The sequence below is a fragment of the Seriola dumerili genome, unplaced genomic scaffold (assembly GCF_002260705.1).
Source record: "Seriola dumerili isolate Sdu_G_001 unplaced genomic scaffold, Sdu_1.0 BDQW01000312.1, whole genome shotgun sequence".
NCBI lineage: Eukaryota > Metazoa > Chordata > Actinopteri > Carangiformes > Carangidae > Seriola > Seriola dumerili.
In genome coordinates this window covers 942,504-970,039 of record NW_019174567.1, presented here as the reverse complement: position 1 = coordinate 970,039, position 27,536 = coordinate 942,504, and the positions used below count along the sequence as shown (strand labels likewise).

Below are 27,536 nucleotides of genomic sequence, written 5' to 3'. Positions count from 1 at the left end.
TGGGGGGGTTGATTAAAGTCGACCTTGGGTGTGAAGAAGAGAGAGAACAAGCAGCAGGACACAGACAGATGAGAACTGACAGAGGAGAAGACTAAAGGAAATCAATCAGCTGCAAATCAATGACTATTTGATTTATTTTTCTCCAGAAGAAGGTGAAGACCCCCCCCCCCCGGCCGATATCCTTAAATCTAAATAAATGAGTGTGATGAGGAGAAACAGCGTTGAGGGAACTCCTGATGCACCAATCAGAGCCTGAGGAAATGGTTTACTCAGCGTCATCAAACTTGGCGGTCATGGGAATCGAACACACGGCTCTCCTGTCACATTCCTCCATCCACCACCACCTCCTCCTGACGTGGACTTTGTCTCCTTATACTACGTCACCCACACTTTTCATCATCACTACGACCACTAGATGTCGCCTAGCAACAAAACCTAACTATGATGTCACAACAACCTGATGTTTTTGAGTGTATATGATGCTGAACAGTGATATCAGTGTTAGTAATGCTGAAGTATTGATGACCATCAGACTGTCATGTGACTTTGTGTTTTATTTTTTACACTGAGGTGTTCCTAAACTCATCAGACTCATCAGACTCTGTGTTCGTCAGAGTTTGGACGCCGGCGTATTCTGATTGGTCGGAGCCGCAGTGATCGCTGTGGGTCGACCCCACAGCCGCAGACGGCTGACTCCTCCGTCAGGGGCGATGACGAGACGAACGTGACTGACAGGTCGGGTCAGCGTCAGCTCCGCCTCCCTGTAGAGATGCCTGTGATGAGGATGAAGCTGCAGCAGAGGAGGAGACGGCGGTGAGGAGTCTGTGCAGCAAAGAAAAAGGATTTCACTGAACGTATGAACCCACTTTCTGAGGGGGGAGGAGGACCTGCCATTTCCAAGACCTCCACCCGGTCCCGACTCTCTGAGCCTCCTCCTCAGGGGTCAAAGTACACGCCTCGATCCTGCAGGAGTCCGGGAAGTTACCTGGATGGAACAACATCAGGTTCAAGTTCAGTGTCGCATTAGAGAATTTCTACGAGGCAGCTGAGGCATCCCTCCACCTTTGAAGTGGTTGGTGTCGACCTCGACACTGCTGATCACTCCGGCGTGACCGAGACGGAACACCGCCCACTCCCAGCCAGGGACCTGCAGGATCCCCCGCTGGTCCACCTGCAGGAGCACAGGTAACAGGAGCGTTCACAGGCACATGTTCATTCACTGAGGTTCGACTCGGTTCATTAGGCTGTTATGAAATTAAAGTGACAGTTGTGTTTGTGAGACGTGGGGTTGCAGCAGAGCTGAAAATATTCTACATGAAGCTTCATTTAAACAGATGTTGGATTGTTTCAGTGGCGTCTTGAAAAAGTGTTCTGCTGGCCCCGCCCACAGCAGTGATGTCATCACTCTGCTAGTGTACCGGTCCTCCTGCTGCTCTGAACTGAATCTACTGCAGGAAATACACTGACTGAACATGACGACCACAACCACCCCTTTAAGGTTCGTATGAGTGCGATAAACCTTCAGTTTTTTGGGTCTGTCCAGTCTACGAGCTGTTTCCCACCCGTCAGCCATGTTGGCAGCTCGACCCAGACCTGCAAAGACATCACACCAGTGTCACAGTCTGAGTGGCTGAGTCGACATAATGTCACATAGTGAGATGATAAATGAGACCTCATTAACAACAACAATAACAGTAAATATAAAAAGCTAATGTGCACATTAATTGCACTGATTCCAACCAATCATGTTGCGTGGATGCCCAAAGTGGGCGTCGCTGTAGCCGAGGCAGACTCCCCCATTGGTCAGAGCCACCAGGTCAACATCCTGGTGGGTGGAGACAGACAACCAGTCTCTCTGCCCGACGCCATACACCCGCAGTCTGGATATCCCTCCGTCTGATGACACACACATCCTGAACAACTCGAAACGTATCATACAACAGTGTGTGTGTGTGTGTGTGTGTGTGTGTGTGTGTGTGTGTGTGTGTGTGTGTGTACCTGGGTACATGTTGAGGCGCAGGTGTGTGACTCTGCGGTTGAAGTTGACCTTGAAGTAGTTGTGGCAGCAGTCTGAGTATCCAGGCCTCAGCTCAGACACACCCACCAGCTCAGGCCACACCTCCGATTCCAGCTGTCAATCAGTCAAATCCATGTTACCACGGTGACCAGCTGGTTGTCAATAGTAATCTGGTGACAGCCCACTCTCAATGTTACCTTGGTGATCACACAAATGGCAGGGTTACCTTGGCGACAGCAGCCAGCTGACTGTCAGAGGCGGCCATGCCGGTCCGGTCTCCCTCCAGGGTGAAGGTCGGGGGTTTGTCTGGAGAAGAACAGGAAGTCGTTCAGAGTCTGGTTCCAGTGTTCACATTCTTCTGTTCATACAAAAAGGAAACAGTTACCGTTTGTGTGTGTTGCTTCTTCAAGTGTCAACAAACAAACAAACAAACAAACAAGTAGACCGCGTCCTCAGAAGGATGCGGCCCCTGAACTGAGACACAGCTAATGAGTATGAGACAGCAGTTGGTACCCAGACAGCCGGCCTGGACGGACACGTAGGGCGAGTGGTTTCCAGTGAAGAAGGACGTGTCCACATCGAAGCCGTAGATCAGCCCTGGTACTCCCAGCTGGATGATGCACCAGTCGTGACCTTCAACACAGAGGCAGGAGGAGTCCAACAGGTACTGACAGTGTGTGTGTGTGTGTGTGTGTGTGTGTGCGCACACGAGGATTCAACAGCTGTTCTGAGGTCAGCCTTTTAAAAAGAGTCTTGTCCTTAAATGGCAGTTCCAGATTGAGCCTTTAACATCAAGGAGCTTACATCTCTTAATGAACCATTAAACTGTGTCTAAGGGAGTTTTGATGAGAGGATGAAAGTGGAGCCTGAACACAAACAGTTGCTCAGTATTATTTTATCACGTTACACCTGCACATACTGTACATCAGCTGATCAGTGAAGGTGTTAGAGACACATCTGAGGTCATTTACAGACAGTGACTCATTACAGAGTTCAGTCATGAACAAGTTTCTCTCACTGTGTAAAAAGTCTCAAACTGTCACCAGTGAGGAGCCGGTTTAAACAGTTTAAACGATACCTTTGGTCAAAACTGTGACATCATTCACACACGTTCATCTTTGAGTTTCAGACACTAACCAGGTCGTCTCTTCCTCCTCGTCTCCCATCCGTCCATCCACTTTCCAAACTCAGTGAAGGCAGAGGCGACGAACTGTGGCGGCTCCCTCTGTACAGACGTTTCAGTCAAAGTATAAGTCTGGTGACTGATAGATTAATCCGCCACTGAAAATAGTCCCCATCAAAGGCACTATTTCCTCCTGGTTGTTAAAAACTAGTGAAGAGCAGTAAAGAAACTACAGATTTACATGTTTAGTGGGAACCAATGGGTTTAACATCACACTTAGTCTTTAGGGTTAAATAACTGTAAATCACCAATGACTCAGCTGTTGATGGTAAGTGCAGCGGAAATAAAAGGTTTGTTGTCCTGAACTCGATCATTGTACCTTCAGCAGGTTGGCAGCCGGAGCAAACCACTCGTCTGTAGCAAAAATAACCTGAAAACACATGATAGAAAACCAACAAAGGTTTGTTCTGTAAAAACAGTTCATTATCAACTCAATGTGTGGACGACACAGGAAACGCTTTTCAAGTTAAAGCTGCAGTAATCGATATTTTAAAGGAATAATTGGGATAAATACGTGTTCAGTTACTAAACAAAGATATACAACAGGAGCAGAAACAGGAAAATGCTCTTAAAGTTTCAAAAGTAAAAGTTAAATTCTCCCTGTTACACTTTATATATTAATTATTGATTATTGATGTTACTGATGTATTCATGTTTAAGCAGAATTTGACTGTTTTGAATTGGACTGGAACTAATGATTATTTTCATTATGGACTAATCTGCTGATTATTTTCTTGATGGACCATTTGTCTATAAAAAGTTCAAAATGATCAAAAATAAATTAAAATGATAAAAGTTTTATTTTTAAATGTATTTATTCATAAATTATTAGAATTATATATTACATTTTATAATGTCATTATTATTATTTGTGTATGAATGTAACACAGATTATAAAATATGAATAGATCAAAGTGCAAGATTAAGGTTTAGATGAAGGGAGAGGACAGTTTGGGCAGGTTTGATCTCCAGTGGGAGCTGGTTCCAGCTGGTTCCAGCTGGTTCCAGCTGGTTCCAGCAGGGGGCAGCAGTTTAGTTTTAACTGACCAGCTCCTGCAGATCTTAGAGACCTATTGGGCTTTATTTCAGAAGTAATCATATCTGATAAACCAGAGAGGACAGCGTTGCAACATTCGACTCTGGAAGACATAAAGTCAAGAATGAGTTTCTCTAAGTCTTGGTGAGACACAAGGTCTCTGACCCCAGCTCTGTTTTTGAGATGCCAAAACACAGTTTTAGTTTTATAAGGTGATAATATGTCAGATGTGTTAACAGAGAGGTGGTGCTGACAGCTTATTTATGATTCATCATAAAAAGCCACATGATAGGGAAGTCTGCTGCCTCTGCCTTGTTGTGTTATTGTCATATGAACACAAATCAGAATAACTGAAAAACGCATGCACTCATCTTCAGGCCACATGTTACATTTAGGACACACATCTGGATTAAATGTCTTTGGTCATGTTGTTGACCTTATTCATATGTGTGAGTGTATTTAGCTGATGTTCTGTCTTTGGGAGTATTTGTTTAGTACAGTTACAGCATGATAAGCTCACGGACACTCACCCTCCCACCGACCGTCTCACAGGCCAGATCATTACACTGCAGGAAGTCGGGCTCCTCTGCCGCCTTCACCGCTGTTCTCCTCTCCGCCATGATGAGGTTTTACTCGAGAGTCTGTCAACGTGAAAGGTGAAGAGAAAAGTCGAAGCAGCTGCTCGTTCTGCTGAAGCCTGAAGAGACGGTCAGACAGACAGTCCTGTCCTGCAGCACAAAGGTCATCGGCTGCTCAGTCACAGACCGCAGGCTGTTTGTTTGGGGGGGGGGCATAATGCTGTAGTAATACACAGAGGTGACCACATATCACTCAAAGTCACACTGTTCATCATTAACTTTAATGACACACACCAGGAAACTGACTCCTGCACTCAGTTTATTGACTGACCAACAGCCTAAAGTTCAAAAACACCGCGCTGCAGGATCACAGCTACACTGCTAACTGCTACCTAGCTAGGTACCTAGCTAGGTAATTTGAAAGAGAGATACCTAGCTAGCTAACTCTAGAGGACCAATCATAGTGATGTTACCTGTGACACAGAAGCTCCGCGGCCTGTGTCTAAAAAAAAAGAAAATAATCTATTTTTAGCGAAGCTTTGTATCGAAGCTTGATTCGTTCTATCGAAATCACGTGACCAATGATGTCAGACGCTTCGTTTCACACCTACACCCACGTCACTCCACGTGACTGCTTTGAAATCTGATTCAAGGGGTTTAAAAAATGCGCGAAATGCGACTCTTAGTGGGTTGTTGAAGTGGTTTGCTACACTGTGGTGTGTCAGGAGATCTGACGTGGCACCTGCTGTGGTTTCTGGTGGCTCACCTGGTAGAGTGTGTACCTTTCAGTCAAGCTCCTAATGGGAGTGTTCTGGGTTCGAATCGGTTCGAGTCCAACTCCATAATACTTGTTATCCCTTTTCTCCCGCCCTCTCATATTACTTCCCCAATTCATGAGTTTTACTAATGTTTACAAATCCACAATGCAATATGTTATCTGTATTGTTGTTGTTCCGTTATTTAGAGTATGCAGTGGAGGTTTATCTATTCATGTATCAATTTATTTATTAATTCATTAATTCACGTATTCATTTATCAATTCATTCATTTTTGTTTCAAGGAGATTCATGTGTTGGTTGGTTGTGTTTTGCATCATCGCTTTTCCTCACATTGACCAGCAGATGTCTCCATTGAGATCTGATTTGAAAAGCTTCAAGTAATGAACCGTTTTTTCGATACAACTGTGTTGAAAGCTTCACTTCGCCATTACTACGGTAAAGTCCTGTCACGTTCCTCGGTAAGCTTTCTTCTCGGTTCTTTTTGCTAGTTCTGTTCTGTTAGCAACAATGTTATCTCCATGTTGAGTTGTTTCCAGCAGTTTACTGTTGTGAATATCAAGGGTGTAAAGAGAAACGTATTGAAGCTTAAAATGTAAGTTTCATAGTAATATTCACCATGTTACTGAAAGAGAAATAAAACGTGGTGTTTTGAATCACTGACTCTTCATGATGCTAGAGATGATTAATGATTTGTCAGCAGTGTTTTTGATAAGAAATGGTGAACTACAGAATTTAGTTTTAATGTTACCCAGAACATTTAGAAAAATTAAGTTTACTGATGTGCTGAAGTAGGTTCTGTTTTCTATAGAAAAATACAGTTTCACTGTCAGTGAGAAAGAGAAGTTAGTAGGTAATGTGTTTAATGTGTAACACGTTTTATTGTTTATCTGAATATAAGTTAAGTTGGGACAGCTTGATACTAATTGCATGTATATTTGTTCTTTATCAATATATGCTATGTTTGGAAGTTGAACTAGAGAGCAAGGATTCAGTCCTCACTGTTTTTGATGTTGTTATGATCTCATATGATGCTGTACAACATTAGAGAAACCGATGAAATATAAAGGAAAGCAGAACAGAGCTTATAATCCTGTGTGTTTCTTCATGTCAGGTCTTTTACTGAGTGAGAAGATCCAGTGAAGAGCGCCGGTAGATCTGCCCTTTCTGTGGGCGCCACGGTGGCTCACCTGGTAGAGCACATAATGTAAAGGCTTTTAGTCCTAACCACAGCATCCTGGGCTTGAATACGACCCATCAGACTGCCTCATTTCTGGTGTGAAAAGAAAATAACATTTAATATTTGGCTGTATAACTGTTGCTTGAGATAACTGCATCAAGTCTGCGATCCACTGACATCACCAACCTTTCTCCACACTTTGGCCTTTAGAAAGTTACCAGTCCTAGTAGTTTGTTTTTTTGTTTTTTTATACTAGAAGAATTTTTGTAGAAGCACTATTGAAAGAAATAAGATCATCTTTAACTGTTTAACAGATTTAAAACAAATTCAGTCAAAAAGTGTTTATGACAGTGTTTGAAGAAAAGTTTTAAAATCAGACATCATCCTGAGGTTCTGGAGGTTCTGGTCCCCCTTTGTTAGGAACCAGGACTGAGGAACAGGGAGAATCTGAGGCTGCACTCTGCCTCATAACAAACCAACATGTTCACAATATAGTGCTGTATGTCTGAGATCCAGACTGCTGCTCCTCCATCACATCTTTCTGTGCTGAGCTAATGTTTAGCTCATTAGATGATCCGTTAGCTCCATCTAGTGGACAGATAGTAGAACTACACCATGTGATGTGTGACGTCTCTGACACTGACTGGGTTTCTGTCACAGGTCAGACTGGTTCTGACGTCACTCTGATGTTTTTCAGACTTGGACTCTGAAGTTATGAGGAAGTGACTCGTCCTCAGATCAAATGCTCACAGACACCAGGACTGACGAGGGAGAATGAGCAGCTTCTTCTCTCCAGATGTTTCCTCGACACATGAAGGTGGAAAGTGTCTGTAAGTCGACCTGAAGTGAGTTCAGCAGGTGAGAATCCTACAGAGAAATCTGTAAATGTCTGATGAACAGGATCACTGTGTTGTGTCACTGTTTGACTGGACAGTAGAAATGTTTCTTGATCGTGATTGGCTGGTTCAAAGTATCTATCTAATGCTGTTAAGCTTAAATATTTTGAAGAATTTCTATCAGAGTTAATTGTCAATGATGTACATCTATTACTGCAGCTGCACTGTAAAAACATGCAGTTATATCAGCTTTTTAGAGACTAGACTTCTGGACCTCCAAAACTGTTACCGAACAGTGTGTTTACTCTGTCCATTGTTCTAATCTACGGTAAGACTGACTGAGTTAACTCAGTGATGTTTTACATGCAGTGTTTCTGAGAAACAACTACAGTTCAATTGTAAACTGAGCTCACATCAATGTGACAGAACTGGTCTGACATCTGATCAACTTGGGTGAGGTGCATTTAATTAACTGTTACTATTCATAGTGTTTCAAACAACACGAGTCCTGCTTCTCAGGTGAGTTCAACTTAGTTTGGCTTCTTTGGGGTTTCCTGCTTCACTGATCATTGGTGATCCTGGATAACTGTATCCTGAAGCTGGTTATCAACTGGCTCTGTTAACTCTGATTAGTGATCAGACACAGTTGTTATTTATATCAACAGAACCATGAATAAAGCACTTAATTTAAAACAGCACTTTAACAACACAATGATTTGACTGATCTATAAAAGCATTTATTGTTAATTAGTTGACTGGTTACTAAGTGGCTGTGCAGCAATCAGGACCCCGAGACATGTTGAAAATGTCAACAAATCTTTGGGTTTCTCTCTTGAGTTTTTGTCACAACTTTATTTGCATTTTGCATTTATAAATGAAGGTGGAAAGTGTCTGTAAGTCGACCTGAAGTGAGTTCAGCAGGTGAGAATCCTCCAGAGAAATCTGTAAATGTCTGATGAACAGGATCACTGTGCTCACCTTGAGTTTGTTGTTTCTGGAAGCTGATTGGCTGGTTCAAATATTTGATGCTTTCAGGTGTAAATATTGTCAGTAATTTCTATCTGAGTTAAAGGACAAAGACTTGTATGTATTATTGTTGGTGCTCACAGGAAGAATCAACAGCAGTTTGATTGAGTTCAGATCATTAGTGAAATATGTAGAGAGAGTCAGAACTGGTCGGACAGCTTGGATCAACTGACTGTTGATATTCCAGGTATTAGTCCAGAGTTTGTTTCATGTTAGTGACAGTAATGAGAACTAATGTTTCCTGTGATGTAAACCCTGTTGTAATGAAGCAGGTTGTTGTGTTGGTGTGAAGGTGGGGGCTCTGCCATGGATCAGTGTGAGGACAGAGAGGAGGGAGCCCCTCCCTCTAAAACCACTCTGTGTGGGGAACATGAGAGAAAGACCAGAGCTCAGAGGTGAGATGAGGATCTCTAACTGTCCATGACTCACATCACTGCTCCATAATTATTCACACTCACTGTCACATCTGCCATCAACTACTCAATAACAGCTCAAAGAACTAATAACCAACTACTAACTGTCTCAGTGAACAAAGAGCCAACAGCTGATCAGTCAGCTGATTGACTTATTATATTATGATGTGGAAATAATCATCACACCAGGTATCTTTTATGTCACAAAGAAATTAGTGTCTACATGTTACAGAGTCCTTCTCCCTTCTCATGAAGGGAGCCTATTGAGATCCACATCATTCACCTGAAGAAAGCAAATCATACAACAGTGTAACACTCAACAGGATGATACACATTTATAACTGGTGTCATTCTAACATATTATAGGGAGTATGTTTGTCAAAATATCTGTAACCAAAGAAGAAGATGAGGCCTAAAGTCCCACACTATTGAAGAAAATGTCATATCAGATGACTCATATGTCGGCTCATAATGAAATAATGTGGTGACATCTCATCATGAATCGTCTATTAAATACAGGTGTGTTCACTTCTTCACTTTTACCTGAAGACCATCTGTGGTTGAAAGGTTGGATCGGTCATGTCCACATAGAATAACCATCTGTTGTTCTTCCTCTGCTCTCTACTTTTCTATCTGTCTTCATCAGGCTGCATGAATGATGAGGAGTTAAAGTGTCAAAGATGCACAGCATTAGCTCCAACATTAACAGTTCAGCAGAGAGCAGGATGAGTAGTTTAGGGGTATGATATACTACATTTTCATGTCACATCTATACTACCCTCAGCTGGAATATACTGAGATGTAACACACCTCCTCTCTTTGTCTTCTGTTCTCTGATTCATTTCTAATAGCACAGAGAAAACAAGACATTCACATATTCAGTTAAAAACCAAATAATTATTTAAAATTGAATTATGAAACATAAGAGTAAGGTAACATAAGTGTAAAGGAAAGAAATACAACAATGTGTACGATAGGTTTTTACTTTAATTTGTTTTTAATGAGGCATTTTCCATGTCCCAAACTCATCCTCTGTCTTAACTGATTTTCTATCAGATCCTCAAATTTTCTTAAAATTCATTAAAATTCATGTTTTCAGGTTAAAACTTCTTTTCATTCATCACTTGTATGTTTGTATCAGGATGCAGAAGCAGAGACCAGACTCTCCTGAACCCAGCTGTGTGTCCATGAAGAGTATACAGCGATTTTTAACCCTTAAAGTTGGACATTCTGCTGATGGAAGGTAGCAATTTAAAATTGAACTGGATTTTAAAACCGCTTGTCTCCCTCCCTGTCTCTTTCTTGAAGGCCTTGAAACTCAATAGTTTATGTAATATTAAAACTTAGAAGTGAAGAACATGTCTGTATATGAGTTACAGTGGCTATTGAGTTTTGAAGGTTTGTGTGTGGTGGGGCTTCACAGGGTGTAATATTATGTCTACATGTAAGTGTATGTGATTACATGTCCATATAAACCAAGATCAAATGGTTTTCATGCCATAGTTTTTGATGATAATCCAAACAAATAATCTCCCATTAGCATTTAGTGTATGGAAAATTATTAATAAAAAACAACGGTAGTATTATGTAAACAAACTGATTTAAAGGGCTAGAATCCTGAAAATGATTGAATATTTAATAATTATGATCAGGAATGATGTTGGTTAAAATCTCAATCAATGTTGTTAATAATCATTGACATATCCCAGACTATGATGATGCAGGGGGAAAAAATCAACCTAACAAAGAAAATAATTCATGTGTTTGTTTTTTCATGAAAAACATCAGTAATTTTATGTAAGCAAATTGGCATTTAAAGGGTTAATATCCAAAAAACAACCATTAATTAATTAACTGACAATGGGAAATTATAAATACATAACATAATATATAAAATCTTTTTTTTCTTTTTTTATGCTGACATTTTTGTCTTTGAAGGACCTGTGTACATTTTTGAAAAGCATGCACAAAGGATAAAGTTGGTGTTTTCTCCACAGAGTTGAGCAGCAGAGCTCAGAGGTCCACAGTGATCAGTCTGCCCAGCAGCATCAACCAGACCTGGACTCCATCTTTATGGTCTGTACATGTACAATCGCACTGTTACTGTTTAACTCCATCAACCACAGATTAAAGTTATAATCAGTAACTTTTCCACATTAAAATGTCTAAAAATTACTAGACCTATTTCATAGTTTTAAGCCACATAAACTTTTTACACCTTGGGCATTTTCAAATATATATTTTAACCAGATGAAGGATTTTAGTTGTCGGACAAAAAAGTCAGGCAAAGGTCAGGCAGCTGAGCTCCCAGCCGCTGGAGATTTCCTGTCCCTTTTCTGCCAAAGCACGTTGGCAAATCACTGTTCGTTTTTGAGTGAAACAGCTTTATTCGTTTACCGCATTTAATCCCCTGGTCCGTTTGTTGTGAGGAGGAAGGCACCTCTGTGGAGACTTTGGCTCCTGGTAAAAATCTGTTGAATGTCTGGTTCATAGATTATCAGAAAAAAATCAATAAAGGTTAGCAGCGATGTCAGCTCCCAACTCTTCCCTGACATCTCTGTTCTCCGTACAGCATCGATCCAACACTGACTTTGAATGTAAAACTGCTTTATTCAGTATTTTTAATGGTTAGAATCACCTAAACCACTGACACTGAATCTCGCACTATTTCATGATGTCACCCAATGCTGTCTTTTCTAATTGTTTTGATTGAGAGACTTCTAGAGGCAGAAGTTACATACTTGGGTTTGAATACTGAACTACCGTTCAGGTCCTAACAGTGTCCATGTTGCTGTGTTTAGACCTGCAGGCCTTCAGACTGACACATGAGTCACATGTTGTGTTCTACCGCTTTCAATCAAATGTTCACTTCATCATCTGTTCCAGCTGCTGGAGGAGAACATCATCAGTTTTGTGAAGAGCGAGCTGAAGAGAGTCCAGAAGGTCCTGAGACGAAATTACCCAGAATCCTCAGAGAGTCAGAGGGAGGAGGAGGAGGTGTTGGACGCTGAGGATGAAGAGCAGAGGAGGAGCAGAGAGACGTTTGTGAAGATCACAGTGAACTTCCTGAGGAGAATGAAGCAGGAGGATCTGGCTGACTGTCTGCAGAGCAGTAAGAGGATTTAACATGATGGAGAAATCAGACATTTACTAACATCAACACATGGAGGGAAACATGTTCATATACTCATTCTTTAGAGGGAAGAACTGATGAAATGTTGACTTTTTATTCATTGATCTTATTTGTTGTTTCTTCATTCAGGACATTTTGCTGCAGTTTGTCGACAACAACTCAAATCTAACCTGAAGAAGAAGTTCCAGTGTGTGTTTGAGGGGATCGCTAAAGCAGGAAACCCAACCCTTCTGAACCAGATCTACACAGAGCTCTACATCACAGAGGGAGGGACTGGAGAGGTCAATGATGAACATGAGGTCAGACAGATTGAAACAGCATCCAGGAAACCAGTCAGACCAGAAACAACCATCAGACAAGAAGACATCTTTAAAGCCTCACCTGGAAGAGACGGACCAATCAGAACAGTGATGACAAAGGGAGTGGCTGGCATTGGGAAAACAGTCTTAACACAGAAGTTCACTCTGGACTGGGCTGAAGACAAAGACAACCAGGACATACAGTTCACATTTCCATTCACCTTCAGAGAGCTGAATGTGCTGAAAGAGAGAAAGTTCAGCTTGGTGGAACTTGTTCATCACTTCTTTACTGAAACCAAAGAAGCAGGAATCTGCAGGTTTGATCAGTTCCAGGTCGTGTTCATCTTTGACGGTCTGGATGAGTGTCGACTTCCTCTGGACTTCCACAACACTGAGATCCTGACTGATGTTACAGAGTCCACCTCAGTGGACGTGCTGCTGACAAACCTCATCAGGGGGAAACTGCTTCCCTCTGCTCGCCTCTGGATAACCACACGACCTGCAGCAGCCAATCAGATCCCTCCTGAGTGTGTTGACGTGGTGACAGAGGTCAGAGGGTTCACTGACCCACAGAAGGAGGAGTACTTCAGGAAGAGGTTCAGAGATGAGGAGCAGGCCAGCAGGATCATCTCCCACATCAAGACATCACGAAGCCTCCACATCATGTGCCACATCCCAGTCTTCTGCTGGATCACTGCTACAGTTCTGGAGGAGGTGTTGAAAACCAGAGAGGGAGGAGAGCTGCCCAAGACCCTGACTGAGATGTACATCCACTTCCTAGTGGTTCAACTAAAACTGAAGAACGTCAAGTATGATGGAGGATCTGAGACAGATCCACACTGGAGTCCAGAGAGCAGGAAGATGATTGAGTCTCTGGGAAAACTGGCTTTTGAGCAGCTGCAGAAAGGAAACCTGATCTTCTATGAATCAGACCTGACAGAGTGTGGCATCGATATCAGAGCAGCCTCAGTGTACTCAGGAGTGTTCACACAGATCTTTAAAGAGGAGAGAGGCCTGTACCAGGACAAGGTGTTCTGCTTCATCCATCTGAGTGTTCAGGAGTTTCTGGCTGCTCTCCATGTCCATCTGACCTTCATCAACTCTGGACTCAACCTGATGTCAGATAAACAATCAACCTCCTGGTTATCTAAATTCTTTACAGAAAAACCTGAACCAGCACAACTCTACCAGACAGCTGTGGACGAGGCCTTACAGAGTCCAAATGGACACCTGGACTTGTTCCTCCGCTTCCTCCTGGGTCTTTCACTGCAGACCAATCAGACGCTCCTACGAGGCCTGATGACACAGACAGGAAGTGGCTCAGAGACCAATCAGGAAACAGTCCAGTACATCAAGAAGAAGATAAATAAGAATCTGTCTCCAGAGAAAAGCATCAACCTGTTCCACTGTCTGAATGAACTGAACGCTCATTGTCTGGTGGAGCAGATCCAACAGTCCCTGAGATCAGGAAGTCTCTCCACAGATAAACTGTCTCCTGCTCAATGGTCAGCTCTGGTCTTCATCTTACTGTCCTCAGAAGAAGATCTCGACGTATTTGACCTGAAGAAATACTCTGCTTCAGAGGAGGCTCTTCTGAAGCTGCTACCAGTGGTCAAAGCTTCAAAGAAAGCTGTGTATGTGAACATATATCCATCTACATTTCCTTTATCTTCTTCTTTAGTCACGGAAAAAAACAAATTTTTATACTTGTTTTCTTTTGTTCTGCTGATTCCTCTTCAGACTCAGTGGCTGTAAACTCTCAGAGAGAAGCTGTGAAGCTCTGTCCTCAGTCCTCAGCTCCCTGTCCTCTAGTCTGAAACACCTGGACCTGAGTAACAACAACCTGCAGGATTCAGGAGTGAAGCTGCTGTCTGCTACACTGGAGAGTCCACACTGTACACTGGAAAGTCTCAGGTTAGTGTTTAAAGCTTTTGTATGCAAGACATAAGCCTATAATGACTTAAAGTATTCAGTTTTTGAATGTTTTTGTTTGGATTTCCTCTTCAGACTGAGTGGCTGTAACCTTTCAGAGAGAAGCTGTGAAGCTCTGTCCTCAGTCCTCAGCTCCCAGTCCTCTACCCTGAGAGACCTGGACCTGAGTGACAACAACCTGCAGGATTCAGGAGTGAAGCTTCTGTCTGCTGGACTGGAGAGACAACAATGCAGAGTGGAAACTCTCGGGTCAGAATACAGTTGTTTTTAAACAGTAGAATTAAACATAGAGGCTTCTTATTTGTTTATATGATCTTGTATCAATTGAAGTATTAACATTGTACTGGCATAGACCTTACCGGGGAGGCTGAGGAGTGTAATTCCCCGATAGTTGGAACACACCCTCTGGTCACCCTTCTTAAAGATGGGGACCACCACCCCGGTTTGGCACTCCAGAGGCACTGCCCCCGATATCCACGCAATGTTGCAGAGGCATGTCAACCAAGACAGTCCTACAACATCCAGAGCCTTGAGATACCCAGGGCGGATCTCATCAACCCCCGGGGCTCTGCCACCGCGCAGTTGTTTCACTACCTCAGCGACTTCTGCCCTGGAGATTAGATCATCCATCCCCAGGTCTCTTGACTCTGTTTCCTCCACGGAATACGTTTTGGTGGGATTGAGGAGCTGACCCTCACAACCTGTTTGGGCCTGCCAGGTCTGCGCGGCGTCTTCCCCCGCCATCTGATCCAACTCATCACCAGGTGGTGGTCAGTTGACAACTCTGCTCCTCTCTTCACCCGAGTGTCCAAAACATACGGCCACAGGTCTGATGATACGACTACAAAGTCGATCATAGGCCGGCGACCTAGGGTGTCCTGGTGCCATGTGCACCTGTGGACATCCTTATGTTTGAACATGGTGTTAGTTATGGCCAAACTGTGACTAGCACAGAAGTCCAATAACTGAACAACACTCGGGTTCAGATCAGGCAGGCCGTTCCTCCCCACCACACCCCTCCAGGTCATGCTGTCATTGTCCACGTGAGTGTTGAAGTCTCCCAATAGGACAATGGAGTCCCCTTTCCTGGCACTTTCCAGCACCCGTCCCAAGGACTCCAAAAAGGGTGGGTAGTCTGAACTGCTGTTCGGCGCATAAGCACCGACAACAGTCAGAACCCGATCCCCGACCCGGAGGCGCAGGGACGCAACCCTTTCGTCCACCGGGGTGAACCCCAACATACAAGCAGAGAGCCTGGGGGCCACCAAAAAGCCCACCCCGGCCCTCCGCCTCTCCCCCGGAGCAACTCCAGCAAAGAGGAGAGACCAGCCCCTCTCAAGGACTTGGGTTCCAGAGCCGACGCTGTGTGTTGAGGTGAGGCTGACTATATCTAGCCGGTACCGTTCCACCTCTTCCACAAGCTCCCGCTCCTTCCCCGCCAGAGAGGTGATGTTCCATGTTCCAAAAGCCAGTTTCCGTAACCGAGGATCGGACTGCCAAGGCCCCCGCCTTGGTCTGTTGCCCAATCCACATTGCACTGGACCCCGCTGACTCTTCCTGCAGGTGGTGGGCCCACTGGGAGACGAACCCATGTAGCCGGTTCGGGCTGGGCCCGGCCGGGCCCCATGGGCTAAGGCCCGGCCACCAGGCGCTCGCCCACGGGCCCCAACCCCAGGCCTGGCTCCAGGGCGGGGCCCCGGTATCCCTCCGGGCTGGGTACACAAGTTCTTGATCGTTTTACTCATTGGGATCTTCTGAACCATTCTTCGTCTGGCTCCCCGGTAAGGTCTATGCCAGGGTACTGGAAAAGAGGGTCCGGTCGGTAGTCAAACCTCAGATCGAGGAGGAGCAATGTGGTTTTCGTCCTGAACGTGGAACTGTGGACCAGCTCTTTACCCTTGCTAGGGTGCTGGAGGGGGCATGGGAGTTTGCCAATCCAGTCCACATGTGTTTTGTGGATTTGGAGAAGGCTTACGACCGTGTCCCCAGGGGCTCCCTGTGGGGGGTGCTCCGGGAGTATGGGTTGGATGGCCCCTTGTTAGCGGCCATCAAGTCCCTGTACCAAAAGAGTGTGAGTCTGGTTCGCGTAGCCGGCAGTAAGTCGGACCTGTTCTCGGTGAGGGTTGGACTCCGTCAGGGCTGCCCTTTGTCACCGGTTCTGTTCATAACTTTTATGGACAGAATTTCTAGGCGCAGCCGGGTGGTGGAGGGGTTTGGGTTCGGTGGCGGGAGGATCTCGTCTCTGCTTTTTGCGGATGATGTGGTCCTCTTAGCTTCATCGAGCACCGACCTTCAGCTCTCGCTGGGGCGGTTCGCAGCCGAGTGTGAAGCGCTGGGATGAAGATAAGCACCTCCAAGTCTGAGGCCATGGTTCTCAGCCGGAAACGGGTGGATTGCCCACTCCGGGTCAGGGGGGAGGTCCTGCCTCAGGTGGATGAGTTTAAGTATCTCGGGATCCTGTTCACGAGTGAGGGTAGGATGGAACGGGAGATCGACTGGCAGATTGGGGTGGTGTCAGCAGTGATGCGGGTGCTGAATCGGTCCGTTGTGGGGAAGAGGGAGCTAAGCCGGAAGGCTCCACGCTGGAGGGATTATATCTCTCGGCTGGCCTTGGAACGCCTCGGGATTCTCCCGGAAGAGCTGGTGGAAGTGGCTAGGGAGAGGGCCGTCTGGACCTCTTTGCTGAGGCTGCTGCCCCCGCGAACCGGATCCAGATGAGCGGGAGACGACGACGACGACGACACTGTACTGAGGAATTTTCCTAAGTTAGCTAGTTTTAAATTGAGAGTTTACACTGACAGTGAGGTTGGGTTTGTGGGTATGTACTTGCATTACTCATGTTATTGAGACATAACAACTTTTATAGGAGTCGTACCTTAGCGACTCAACCTCCGTTTGGACACAAAAAACAAGTCAACATGGTTCAGGATTGGAGTAGGTCTTCAAGAAGTGAATTTAAGGCAGTGCAATGTGTTCAGTCTGTCAGGATGTCTGGTCACAGAAGAAGGTTGTGCGTCTCTGGTCTCAGCTCTGAGCTCCAACCCCTCCTATCTGAGAGAGCTGGACCTGAGCTTCAATCATCCAGGAGACTCAGGAGTGAAGCTGCTGTTTGCTGAACTGGAGGATCCACACTGGAGACTGGACACTCTCAGGTATGGACAGATGGACAGACAATAGCAGCTCTCACACTGTTTCGCTGCCTCTCTAACTGAGGAGTTCTACTTTATGTTTCATGGTGGATATGACTGAAGGTGGATGAAGTTGATTCTGACTCTGTTTCCTCCTCCAGGTTGGATCATGGTGGACTGGAGAGACTGAGACCTGGTGTGAGGAAGTGTGAGTGTGTTTTCAGTATGATTCATGAGAACACAGCTGCACATATTACACTAGATTTGTACGAAGATGTATTTCTCCAGAGTTACATTCAGTATGCAGCTTTTATTTTTGTTCCTCTGCCCTTGCAAGAGCTGGAGGCATATTGTTTTCAGGTTGTCCGTACGTACGTCTGTCCGTCCCATTGTCATGGACATGACATCTCAATAACGCCTTGACTGAACTTCAAATTTTTTGGAGCTGTATGACCAAAACAGACTGTTGTGAAACCGTTTTTTTTTAGACGACAGTTTGACATTTGAAGTCAAAGGTGTGAAGTTTGTGCTGAATGTGAGCATTTTGGTGGAGGTAATAACAGTTTTAGAAAGCTACATTACATGTGTTTATTGATGTGTCTTGTTCTCTCCATCAGATTCCTGTGAACTGGAACTGGACACAAACACAGTGAACAGAAACCTCAAACTGTCTGACAACAACAGGAAGGTGACATGGGTGACAGAGTATCAATCATATCCTGATCATCCAGACAGGTTTGACCTTTGGCCTCAGTTGCTGTGTAGAACTGGTCTGACTGGTCGCTGTTACTGGGAGGTCGAGTGGAGAGGAGACATTCATATATCAGTGAGTTACAGAGGAATCAGAAGGAACGGAAACAGTGAAGACTGTGTGTTTGGAAGAAATGATCAGTCCTGGAGTCTGAGCTGCTCTGATGATGGTGGTTACTCTGCCTGGCACAATAAGAGGAAAACATCCATCTCCTCCTCCTCTGTCTCTGACAGAGTAGCAGTGTATGTGGACTGTCCTGCTGGCTCTCTGTCCTTTTACAGAGTCTCCTCTGACTCACTGATCCACCTCCACACCTTCAACACCACCTTCACTGAACCTCTGTATCCTGGTTTTGGGTTTGTGTTTTTCTTATCTCGTTCCTCAGTGTATCTGTGTTGAGTGTAGGAGGGAGAGTCTGGAAGTGACAGCAGCTTCAGTCCTGTGGTTTAAATGTTGGTGGTGGATGAGGTTTCATGTCTTAGAGGAAGTAAAAATTAATTCTGTGCTGAACTTGTGTACACACTGTGATGAATTTTATACTCACTTTAATAAAATTTTCATTGAGCAGCATCTTGTAGCTTTTAATGTTTTTGGGGAATAACTGTGTGATATGCACATCTGCAACATCCTGACTGACTAAGAGCCTCCAGGTGCCAGAGCGAGCCGTCCAACCATCGTAGTCCTTTTGTTTTCTGTGTTCAGAGCAGAGGAGTCCAGCAGGTCCAAAAGAGGAGGAGTCTGTCTCACAACTGGTGTAATCCCAGAGACACTCTATCCTGCTCACCTGGCTTTGACTGTCTGACAACCTCACACCATCCACTCTGCTTTCCCCAGGAGTTCACTTTAGTTGTCACCTCTGCCGTGTGTGTACCACCTCAGGCAGATGCTGATGCTGGTCCTGAACCAGTCCTGGATGCCTCCCTCATCTTGACTTGGGGTTTTACCATGGTTCAAAGATTTCCTCTGAACGAACCCTCAGCACATTATGTGTCTCACCAGAGGTGTTAGAACTCTGGACTGTTCTTCTCCATTCAAGGAGGCTTACAAAGCCAATTGTGTCCTATTATTCATCAAGTCAGATCAAGTGACCATCTACCACACACCAGAATATAAACAACGGATGGTGTTGATAATAAATAAATCATACTAATTAGATCAGTCCACTTCCTCTGGCTGAGGTTCCCACTGCCATCAGGTGAGCCTGATGGCAGTGGGAACAAAGGATCTCCTGAACCTCTCTGTTCTGCAGTGAGATGAGATGTTTACTGCAGCTGTAGCTGCTTCTCTGTCCTGCCAGAATGTTGTGGAGAGGATGTTGGTATTGTCCAAGATGGCCTCCATCTTACATTGCATACATCTCTCCACAACAGTCCTGAGTGAGTCCAGACTCCTGCAGCACAGACCCAGCCTTTTGGACCAGCTTGTCCAGTCTCTTTGTGTTTGTGTCTGACATGCTGCTGCCCCAGCAGACTGCAGCATTAAAGAGTCCACTGGCCACCACTGACTGATAAAACGTGCAGCATTTCACTGCAGACGTCAAAGGACCTGAGCCTCCTGAGGAAAAAGAGCGGGCTCCGCCCCTTCAGGTAGATGGCATCTGTGTTCAGGGACCAGTCCAGTTTACTGTCCAGGTGCACATCTGAAGTCCATTAGCATCTCCTTGGTCTTGTAGACTGTAGACAACCACACTGTCGTCATGTACACTGTCAACTAAACTGTATTCATACACAATATACACAACCACACTGTAGACAAACATAAGTGTGAATGAGAACACAGACACAGATGTAACGTAATAATAATGTTTAATAAAATGAAGACCGAGAGGACAATTTATTCGTCCAGTGTTTCACTTCACATCACAGAGGTACAACAGAACAACCAACAACTATTTTTATTTGTTGGAAAATAAAATTCACTGAAGATAAAACTGCATCACTGGAGCTTCATGATCCATCAGATTAGGACTTTTATTGTCTGTTAATGATTGACTTCAGTTCATTCCAAAGGTCAGAGCTGCTCTGTGATCAGGTTTCCCTGAAGAAATCTTCAGTTGAAGATGAAGAGCTGAGACTGTGTGGATCAACAGACCTTTGAAAACCTCCTGCTGTCAGTTACATGTTTGTTCTGTTTCTGGTCAGTTTCCTGGTTGAAGTCGCCGTTTAATTTCACCGTCAGTCATCAGCTTCATGCAGATTATTTCACCAAAGTAAAGTAGCCAACAGCTTTCATCATGTTGATGTCAATGGGCGTTTAACTGATCTGAAAGCAGTTTGAGATCATAAACACAGAATAAAATGTGAAATAATCATAGATTTAATGAGACTGAAGTGAGTTTTACTTTGTACAACTTTCATTGATTCCTAGCACTAAAGGAACATTATTATAAACATATAATATACGAATCGGTACATTAGACACTCATCTTCTGGGCCATTGTCATTTTCAACTAGAGAACTCTGCCAAAATATACAGCAGATTACTGAGTGTTAAAGAGATAAATGAAACAGTAATCCAAATATAAACCAATCATGAACATTTTAAACACATGATTAGCATCTGCTAATCAGCTGTCATCTGTTATTTGGAGACAAGGTCAGATTTATCAGTGTTTTCTGATGATGTTGAGGGTTATTTACATCAGGCTGATATTTTCATGTGTGATTCACTGACAGGCAATCAGTTGTTCTTGCATGTGTCTTTGTCTCCAGTCCAACCCTGTCTCCTAGAAATTCCATTTATATACTAATTATTCATTCATTTATTCATCTGCCTATTTTCAACCATTACCCTGGTATAGATCCCGTGTTTGCTTAATGTAACACTTTTATGTCCTCTTGGCTTTTGTTTTGACTTTTTATTTTTGACACCTCACTTCCTTTTCCTCTCTGTCTCATCTTCTACTGTCTCAGCCAAATAAGAAATGAAAAAATGAATTTGCAAAAAACAAAATTGGACTGTTTATGAATGAGATTTTCTCGCTTTTTGTTTGGAAACAAAAAACAAATAGACCATGTGATTTTGTTTTTGGTTTAGAATTAAAAATCAAATAAAACCAAATGAATTTGGTTTTTGGTTTCAAACAAAATAATGATGAAAGGAATTGCCAAAAATGGACCATTTTCATTGGTTAGGGTTAGTGGTTTTTTGATATTGGATATTATGGTATATTTTTTTTTCATTTTCAAATTAAAAATGAATTACAGATTACCTGATGATACCCAGACCCACAGGGACTGTACACATAGCAAAACTGCCAAGTGCACGTGGTCCAGTTAACAAAATGGATTCTTGTTTTGAAGAGAGGTTGTTCGAGGAGATCAAGCATTACCAACATTTATTACATTATTCTTCTTTCTCTATTCTCTTTGTGTCTTCTTCTTGTACTCTTCTTCTACTTGAGTTTTATAGCGGTCAACAAACAACATTGCGGTGCATTACTACCTCCAACTGGAAATTGTGGATCGGGAAATACGCATGTGTCGAATGCCAGACAACAGATATCTGTGACATTTGACTTTACTTTCTAGAACCATTAATTACCACAAAAATATAAAAATAAAAATATAAAACATTTCCTCATTATCTTAATTAAAATAAAATGTTACACAGGTGACATTTCCTCTGACAGCCTTTTGCAAATTAGAAGGATATACATGTGATCAAAATGAGACAGGGCTGCTCCAGTCAGCAGTGTGACTGTTTCCCGACACAGGGAGACTCTCCTCCCTACAGTGAACACAGAGACACTGAGGAGTCTAGTGACAACATCAAAGACTCCACCCCCAAACCAAACCCCAAACCAAACCCAGGATACAGAGGCTCAGTGAAGGTGGTGTTGAAGGTGTGGAGGTGGATCAGTGAGTCAGAGGAGACTCTGTAGAAGGACAGAGAGCCAGCAGGACAGTCCACATACACTGCTACTCTGTTAGAGGAGGAGGAGGAGGAGAGATGGACTGATGTTTCCTTGTTATTGTGCCTGACAGAGTAACCTCTGGCAGAGCAGCTCAGACTCCAGGACTGATCATTCCCGCCAAACCTGCAGGCAGCACTGTCTCCGCTCCTTCTTATTCCTCTGTAAGTCACTGCCGTATCAACCGCTCCTCTCCACTCGACCTCCCAGTAACAGCGACCAGTCAGACCAGTTCTACACAGCAGCTGCCAGCAGCGGTCAAATCTGTCTGGATGATCAGGATAAGGCTGGTCTTTCTCTGTCAACAGTGTCACCGTCCTGTTGTTCTCAGACAGTTTGAGCTTTCTGTTAACTGTGTTTGTGTCCAGTTCCAGTTCACAGGAATCTGATGGAGAGAACAAGACACAATGGCAGCAGTTTATAATTTTTACTTTTTACTTGTTCTACATGGACAACTTAGCTATATTGTTTAAAGACAAAATGACAAAACTAATTCAAATTATAGAAGAAAATGAAATTTGGAGCTTTATTTGTTTTTGCTATGATATGAATGAATAAATACCAGAAGTAAAGATCAACAGAAATTAACTGGTTGATGTTTTCATGTCATGATTTGAACTGAATCCACAACTTACACTTCCTCAGGCCAGGTTTTAACCACTGTTGTCCACCATGGTCCACTCTGGAGGAGTAAACACAGTCAGACCAGCGTATTCTCTTTGATTATAGATTAATTATACGGGTCTTATAATACCTTTATTCCCTCGAAGACACTAAGACATCAAATCTCATTTTATTTCAGTCTCTTCTGTTTATTTTGTTGCCGAAAAGTAAGAGGTGATTGTCCTTATGTCAAGAAAACATCTGACGTACACTCAGATGGGAAAGACGGTGTCATAAGAGTCCTGTCTCTGTTGAAATTAAAAATTTTCTATATATTTACACATGACTAACAGAATCAGCAACTTTTGGAGCAACTTTATTAATATTAAAACACAATGTAATGGAATACACTTGAATTATTAGTTCTGTTGTTTGTCACTCCATCCAATGAGGGGTGTCTTCCATCCAGTAACCTTTACACTCCTTAGAGCAATTTCAAGAGAAATGAGACATTGATCATATTGATGAGTTCTTGTTGTCTGACCATACCTGAGAGTCTCCAGTCCAGCAGACAGCAGCTTCACTCCTGAGTCTCCTGGATGATTGTAACTCAGGTCCAGCTCTCTCAGATGGGAGGGGTTGGAGCTCAGAGCTGAGGCCAGAGAAGCACAACCTTCCTCTGTGACCAGACATCCTGACAGACTGGAATCAAGAAAACCACAACATTTCAAGTAGTCGTAGGAATCTTCCCTGACATTAACAGGGATTTAAAGAAGCATTTCCAGGCTGATCTCTTTAAGAAATTGCTGATTTCTTACCTGAGAGTTTTCAGCCTACAGCATGGACTCTTCAGTACATCAGACAGCCCTTTCACTCCTGCATCCCGCAGGTCATTGTTACTCAGGTCCAGCTTTCTTACACTAGAGGACTGGGAGCTGAAAACCCTGGACAGAGCTTCACAGCTTCGCCGTGACAGGTAGCACATATCCAGCCTTTAAAGACATGTGTATACTGTAAACTCTTAATAGTTAATGGGATGGAAAACAGTGTTTTGTGCAGGGCTCCAGGTATAGGTCTTCATGAGCCCACTCGAATGTGAGGCACTGAGTCGGATTGGGTAGGTTCTCATTTTACCAACAACTCCTCCAACCTGAACAACCACACAGGTTGTTTTTTTCAACCCTCTAATATAACCCATAGCAGTGTATCCTGAAATAGTGCCCCTACTGTGGCAGCCATACCGGACCTCGGTTGTCATGGTTACAATGATAAATATACGGCCTGTACCAACAGTGTCGTACCTACCTTCGTTGCCATGATTACTATAATAATTGTCATGGCTTTGCTAGGTTTAGGAAAAGATCATGATTTGGGTTAAAATACCCGTCACTGTACTTTTCCCTTTGCTCCTGTCATAATTGTTATGACCACTAGATGTCGCCTAACAACAAAGAGTAAGTATGGGTTATAATAACATGCTGCATAGACAATCTATGGACTCAGAGAAAAATGTGTATTCTGAGGAGTAGAGTCTATGTGGGTCAGGTCTGGCTGTGCTCAGGCCCCTCCACATTATGTATCTGTTTTTTGAAAATTAATTTATGCATCACACATGTGAGTTTTAAATCACTGCTAAATTTTGGACCCATAAAGATGAGGCATAATGTATTCATGCATATAATCATGGAAGTTCCAGTGTTTCTACTGCAGTGAGCCAACACTATTTAAAGTAGTGCACGGGTAAGAACTGCTGTCACATTTTACATGGCAGTATTAAACTCTGAAAATATTTTCTTTTTAATTGAATTGAGCAGTACTTTTTTAGTGTCTGCTTAGCAGATGACTCCTGACCTGAGAGTTTCCAGTGTACAGTGTGGATTCTCCAGTCCAGCAGACAACAGCTTCACTCCTGAATCCTGCAGGTTGTTGTTACTCAGGTCCAGGTCTCTCAGACTAGAGGACTGGGAGCTGAGAACTGAGGACAGAGCTTCACAGATCCGCGATGAAAGATTACAACCACCCAGCCTAAATGGGAAATAGTGATGAACAAAAGTTGAACATTTTTTATGCTTGTCCTCTGTAATTCTATTTATATATCTAGAGATCCATCCACCTACAGAGCTTTGTTTGAAACTTTGACCACTGGTAGCAGCTTCAGAAGAGCCTCCTCTGAAGCAGAGTATTTCTTCAGGTCAAACACGTCCAGATCTTCTTCCGAGGACAGTAAGATGAAGACCAGAGCTGACCATTGAGCAGGAGACAGTTTATCTGTGGAGAGACGTCCTGATCTCAGGGACTGTTGGATCTGCTCCACTAGAGAACGATCATTCAGTTCATTCAGACAGTGGAACAGGTTGATGCTTTTCTCTGGAGACAGATTCTCACTGATCTTCTTCTTGATGTACTGAACTGTTTTCTGATTGGTCTTTGAGCCACTTCCTGTCTGTGACATCAGACCTCGTAACTGTTTCTCATTGTTCTCCAGTGAAAGACCCAGGAGGAAGCGGAGGAATAAGTCCAGGTGTCCATTTGGACTCTGTAAGGCCTCGTCCACAGCTCTCTGATAGAAATGTTTAGGTTTAGATATGTTTCTTAATAGTTTAGGCCTTCGGGATGGTGTTTGCTTTTCTGACATCAGGTTGAGTCCAGAGTTGATGAAGGTCAGATGGACATGAAGAGCAGCCAGAAACTCCTGAACACTCAGATGGACGAAGCAGAACACCTTGTCCTGGTACAGGCCTCTCTCCTCTTTAAAGATCTGTGTGAACACTCCTGAGTACACTGAGGCTGCTCTGATATCGATGCCACACTCTGTCAGGTCTGATTCATAGAAGATCAGGTTTCCTTTCTGCAGCTGCTCAAAAGCCAGTTTTCCCAGAGACTCAATCATCTTCCTGCTCTCTGGACTCCAGTGTGGATCTGTCTCAGATCCTCCATCATACTTGACCTTCTTCAGTTTGGACTGAACCACCAGGAAGTGGATGTACATCTCAGTCAGGGTCTTGGGCAGCTCTCCTCCCTCTCTGGTTTTCAACACCTCCTCCAGAACTGTAGCAGTGATCCAGCAGAAGACTGGGATGTGGCACATGATGTGGAGGCTTCGTGATGTCTTGATGTGGGAGATGATCCTGCTGGCCTCCTCCTCATCTCTGAACCTCTTCCTGAAGTACTCCTCCTTCTGTGGGTCAGTGAACCCTCTGACCTCTGTCACCACGTCAACACACTCAGGAGGGATCTGATTGGCTGCTGCAGGTCGTGTGGTTATCCAGAGGCGAGCAGAGGGAAGCAGTTTCCCCCTGATGAGGTTTGTCAGCAGCACGTCCACTGAGGTGGACTCTGTAACATCAGTCAGGATCTCAGTGTTGTGGAAGTCCAGAGGAGGTCTACACTCATCCAGACCGTCAAAGATGAACACGACCTGGAACTGATCAAACCTGCAGATTCCTGCTTCTTTGGTTTCAGTAAAGAAGTGATGAACAAGTTCCACCAAGCTGAACTTTCTCTCTTTCAGCACATTCAGCTCTCTGAAGGTGAATGGAAATGTGAACTGTATGTCCTGGTTGTCTTTGTCTTCAGCCCAGTCCAGAGTGAACTTCTGTGTTAAGACTGTTTTCCCAATGCCAGCCACTCCCTTTGTCATGACTCTTCTGATTGGTCCGTCTCTTCCAGGTGAGGCTTTAAAGATGTCTTCTTGTCTGATGGTTGTTTCTGGTCTGACTGGTTTCCTGGATGCTGTTTCAATCTGTCTGACCTCATGTTGATCATTGACCTCTCCAGTCCCTCCCTCTGTGATGTAGAGCTCTGTGTAGATCTGGTTCAGAAGGGTTGGGTTTCCTGCTTTAGCGATGCCCTCAAACACACACTGGAACTTCTTCTTCAGGTTAGACTTCAGTTTATGTTGGCAAGATTGACCAGCATCAGTTCCTGGATAACAAAAAATGAAAAGATGATGAAAGGCAAGAAAACAACAAAATTGTTTAGCTCTGAAAAATTAATACATAACATCTGAACTATGTACAACTTATTCAAAGCAGAGTTTGTAAATGTAACTTACTGCTCTGCAGACAGTCAGCCAGCTTCTCCAGCTTCATTCTCCTCAAGAAGTTTACCGTGACCTTCAGAAATGCCTCTCTGCTGCTCGTCCTCTGCTCTTCATCCTCACCATCTATTAAGTCCTTATCTTCGCTCTGAATCTTGGAGGAGTCTGGGTAATCTGGACTGAGAACTGTCTTGAACTTCTTCAACTCTTTCTTCACAAAACTGACAATGTTCTCCTCCAGCAGCTGGAACAGATGATATTCAAATATAAACACAATCATTGATCTGAAAGGCTGCTGGTCTCCAAAGAGCAGAATGGAGACTAGGACCAGAATTGTAGTTTGTGGTTGTTGAAGTTAGCAGTAGAAGCTGCATGTGCATATTTACACACCATAAATATGGAGTCCAGATCTGTTTGATGCAGTTGTGCAGATTGACCATTGAGAGCGTCTGAGCTCTGCTGCTGAACCCTGTGGAAATGATGATTAGTGAAGATTATTGAAGCTAGAAACACAAGATGAACACAGTAAATGCTGCTCTTAATATCAAATGTGGAGTTTTAACAGAGTAAACTAAATCTAACATCAAGAGAAGGCATGTTTATTTATATAGCACCATTCAAACACAAGGCAATTCAAAGTGCTTCACAGAGGCCTGGAAATACATTAAAATAGAACATTATGATGATGTTAAG

General features: G+C 43.7%; 3 protein-coding genes across 4 annotated transcripts; 1 reads left to right on the top strand and 2 right to left on the bottom strand.

The window, feature by feature from the left end:
* Nucleotides 1–465: 465 nt before the first annotated feature.
* allc (allantoicase) lies at nt 466–4,994 on the bottom strand. 2 transcript variants are annotated; one of them, XM_022758866.1, is made up of 11 exons: nt 4,767–4,994; nt 3,520–3,570; nt 3,155–3,242; nt 2,531–2,650; nt 2,244–2,323; nt 1,999–2,131; nt 1,741–1,896; nt 1,520–1,593; nt 1,063–1,171; nt 867–985; nt 466–790 (listed from the first exon to the last, which is right to left on the bottom strand). In XM_022758866.1, exons 1-11 carry the CDS (start codon nt 4,854–4,856, stop codon nt 611–613), a joined length of 1,200 nt encoding a protein of 399 aa, XP_022614587.1. In that variant the 5' UTR covers nt 4,857–4,994; the 3' UTR covers nt 466–610. The 2 variants fall into 2 exon arrangements, with proteins under 2 accessions (XP_022614587.1, XP_022614588.1); XM_022758867.1 differs by lacking the exon at nt 2,531–2,650.
* A 3,494-nt stretch (nt 4,995–8,488) lies between these two features.
* Nucleotides 8,489–18,798, top strand: LOC111231700 (NACHT, LRR and PYD domains-containing protein 3-like). Its single transcript, XM_022758918.1, has 12 exons — nt 8,489–8,527; nt 8,925–9,027; nt 10,187–10,288; nt 11,043–11,121; nt 11,932–12,157; nt 12,308–14,111; nt 14,218–14,391; nt 14,485–14,658; nt 17,388–17,561; nt 17,699–17,745; nt 18,026–18,072; nt 18,166–18,798. The coding sequence occupies exons 2-12, from the start codon at nt 8,939–8,941 to the stop codon at nt 18,685–18,687; spliced, it is 3,438 nt and encodes a 1,145-aa protein (XP_022614639.1). The 5' UTR covers nt 8,489–8,527; nt 8,925–8,938; the 3' UTR covers nt 18,688–18,798.
* A 3,219-nt stretch (nt 18,799–22,017) lies between these two features.
* On the bottom strand, nt 22,018–27,291 carry LOC111231698 (NLR family CARD domain-containing protein 3-like). Its single transcript, XM_022758917.1, has 7 exons — nt 27,234–27,291; nt 26,859–27,087; nt 24,922–26,728; nt 24,656–24,829; nt 23,354–23,506; nt 22,837–22,883; nt 22,018–22,586 (listed from the first exon to the last, which is right to left on the bottom strand). The coding sequence occupies exons 1-7, from the start codon at nt 27,234–27,236 to the stop codon at nt 22,018–22,020; spliced, it is 2,982 nt and encodes a 993-aa protein (XP_022614638.1). The 5' UTR covers nt 27,237–27,291.
* Between the last annotated feature and the right edge of the window lie 245 nt (nt 27,292–27,536).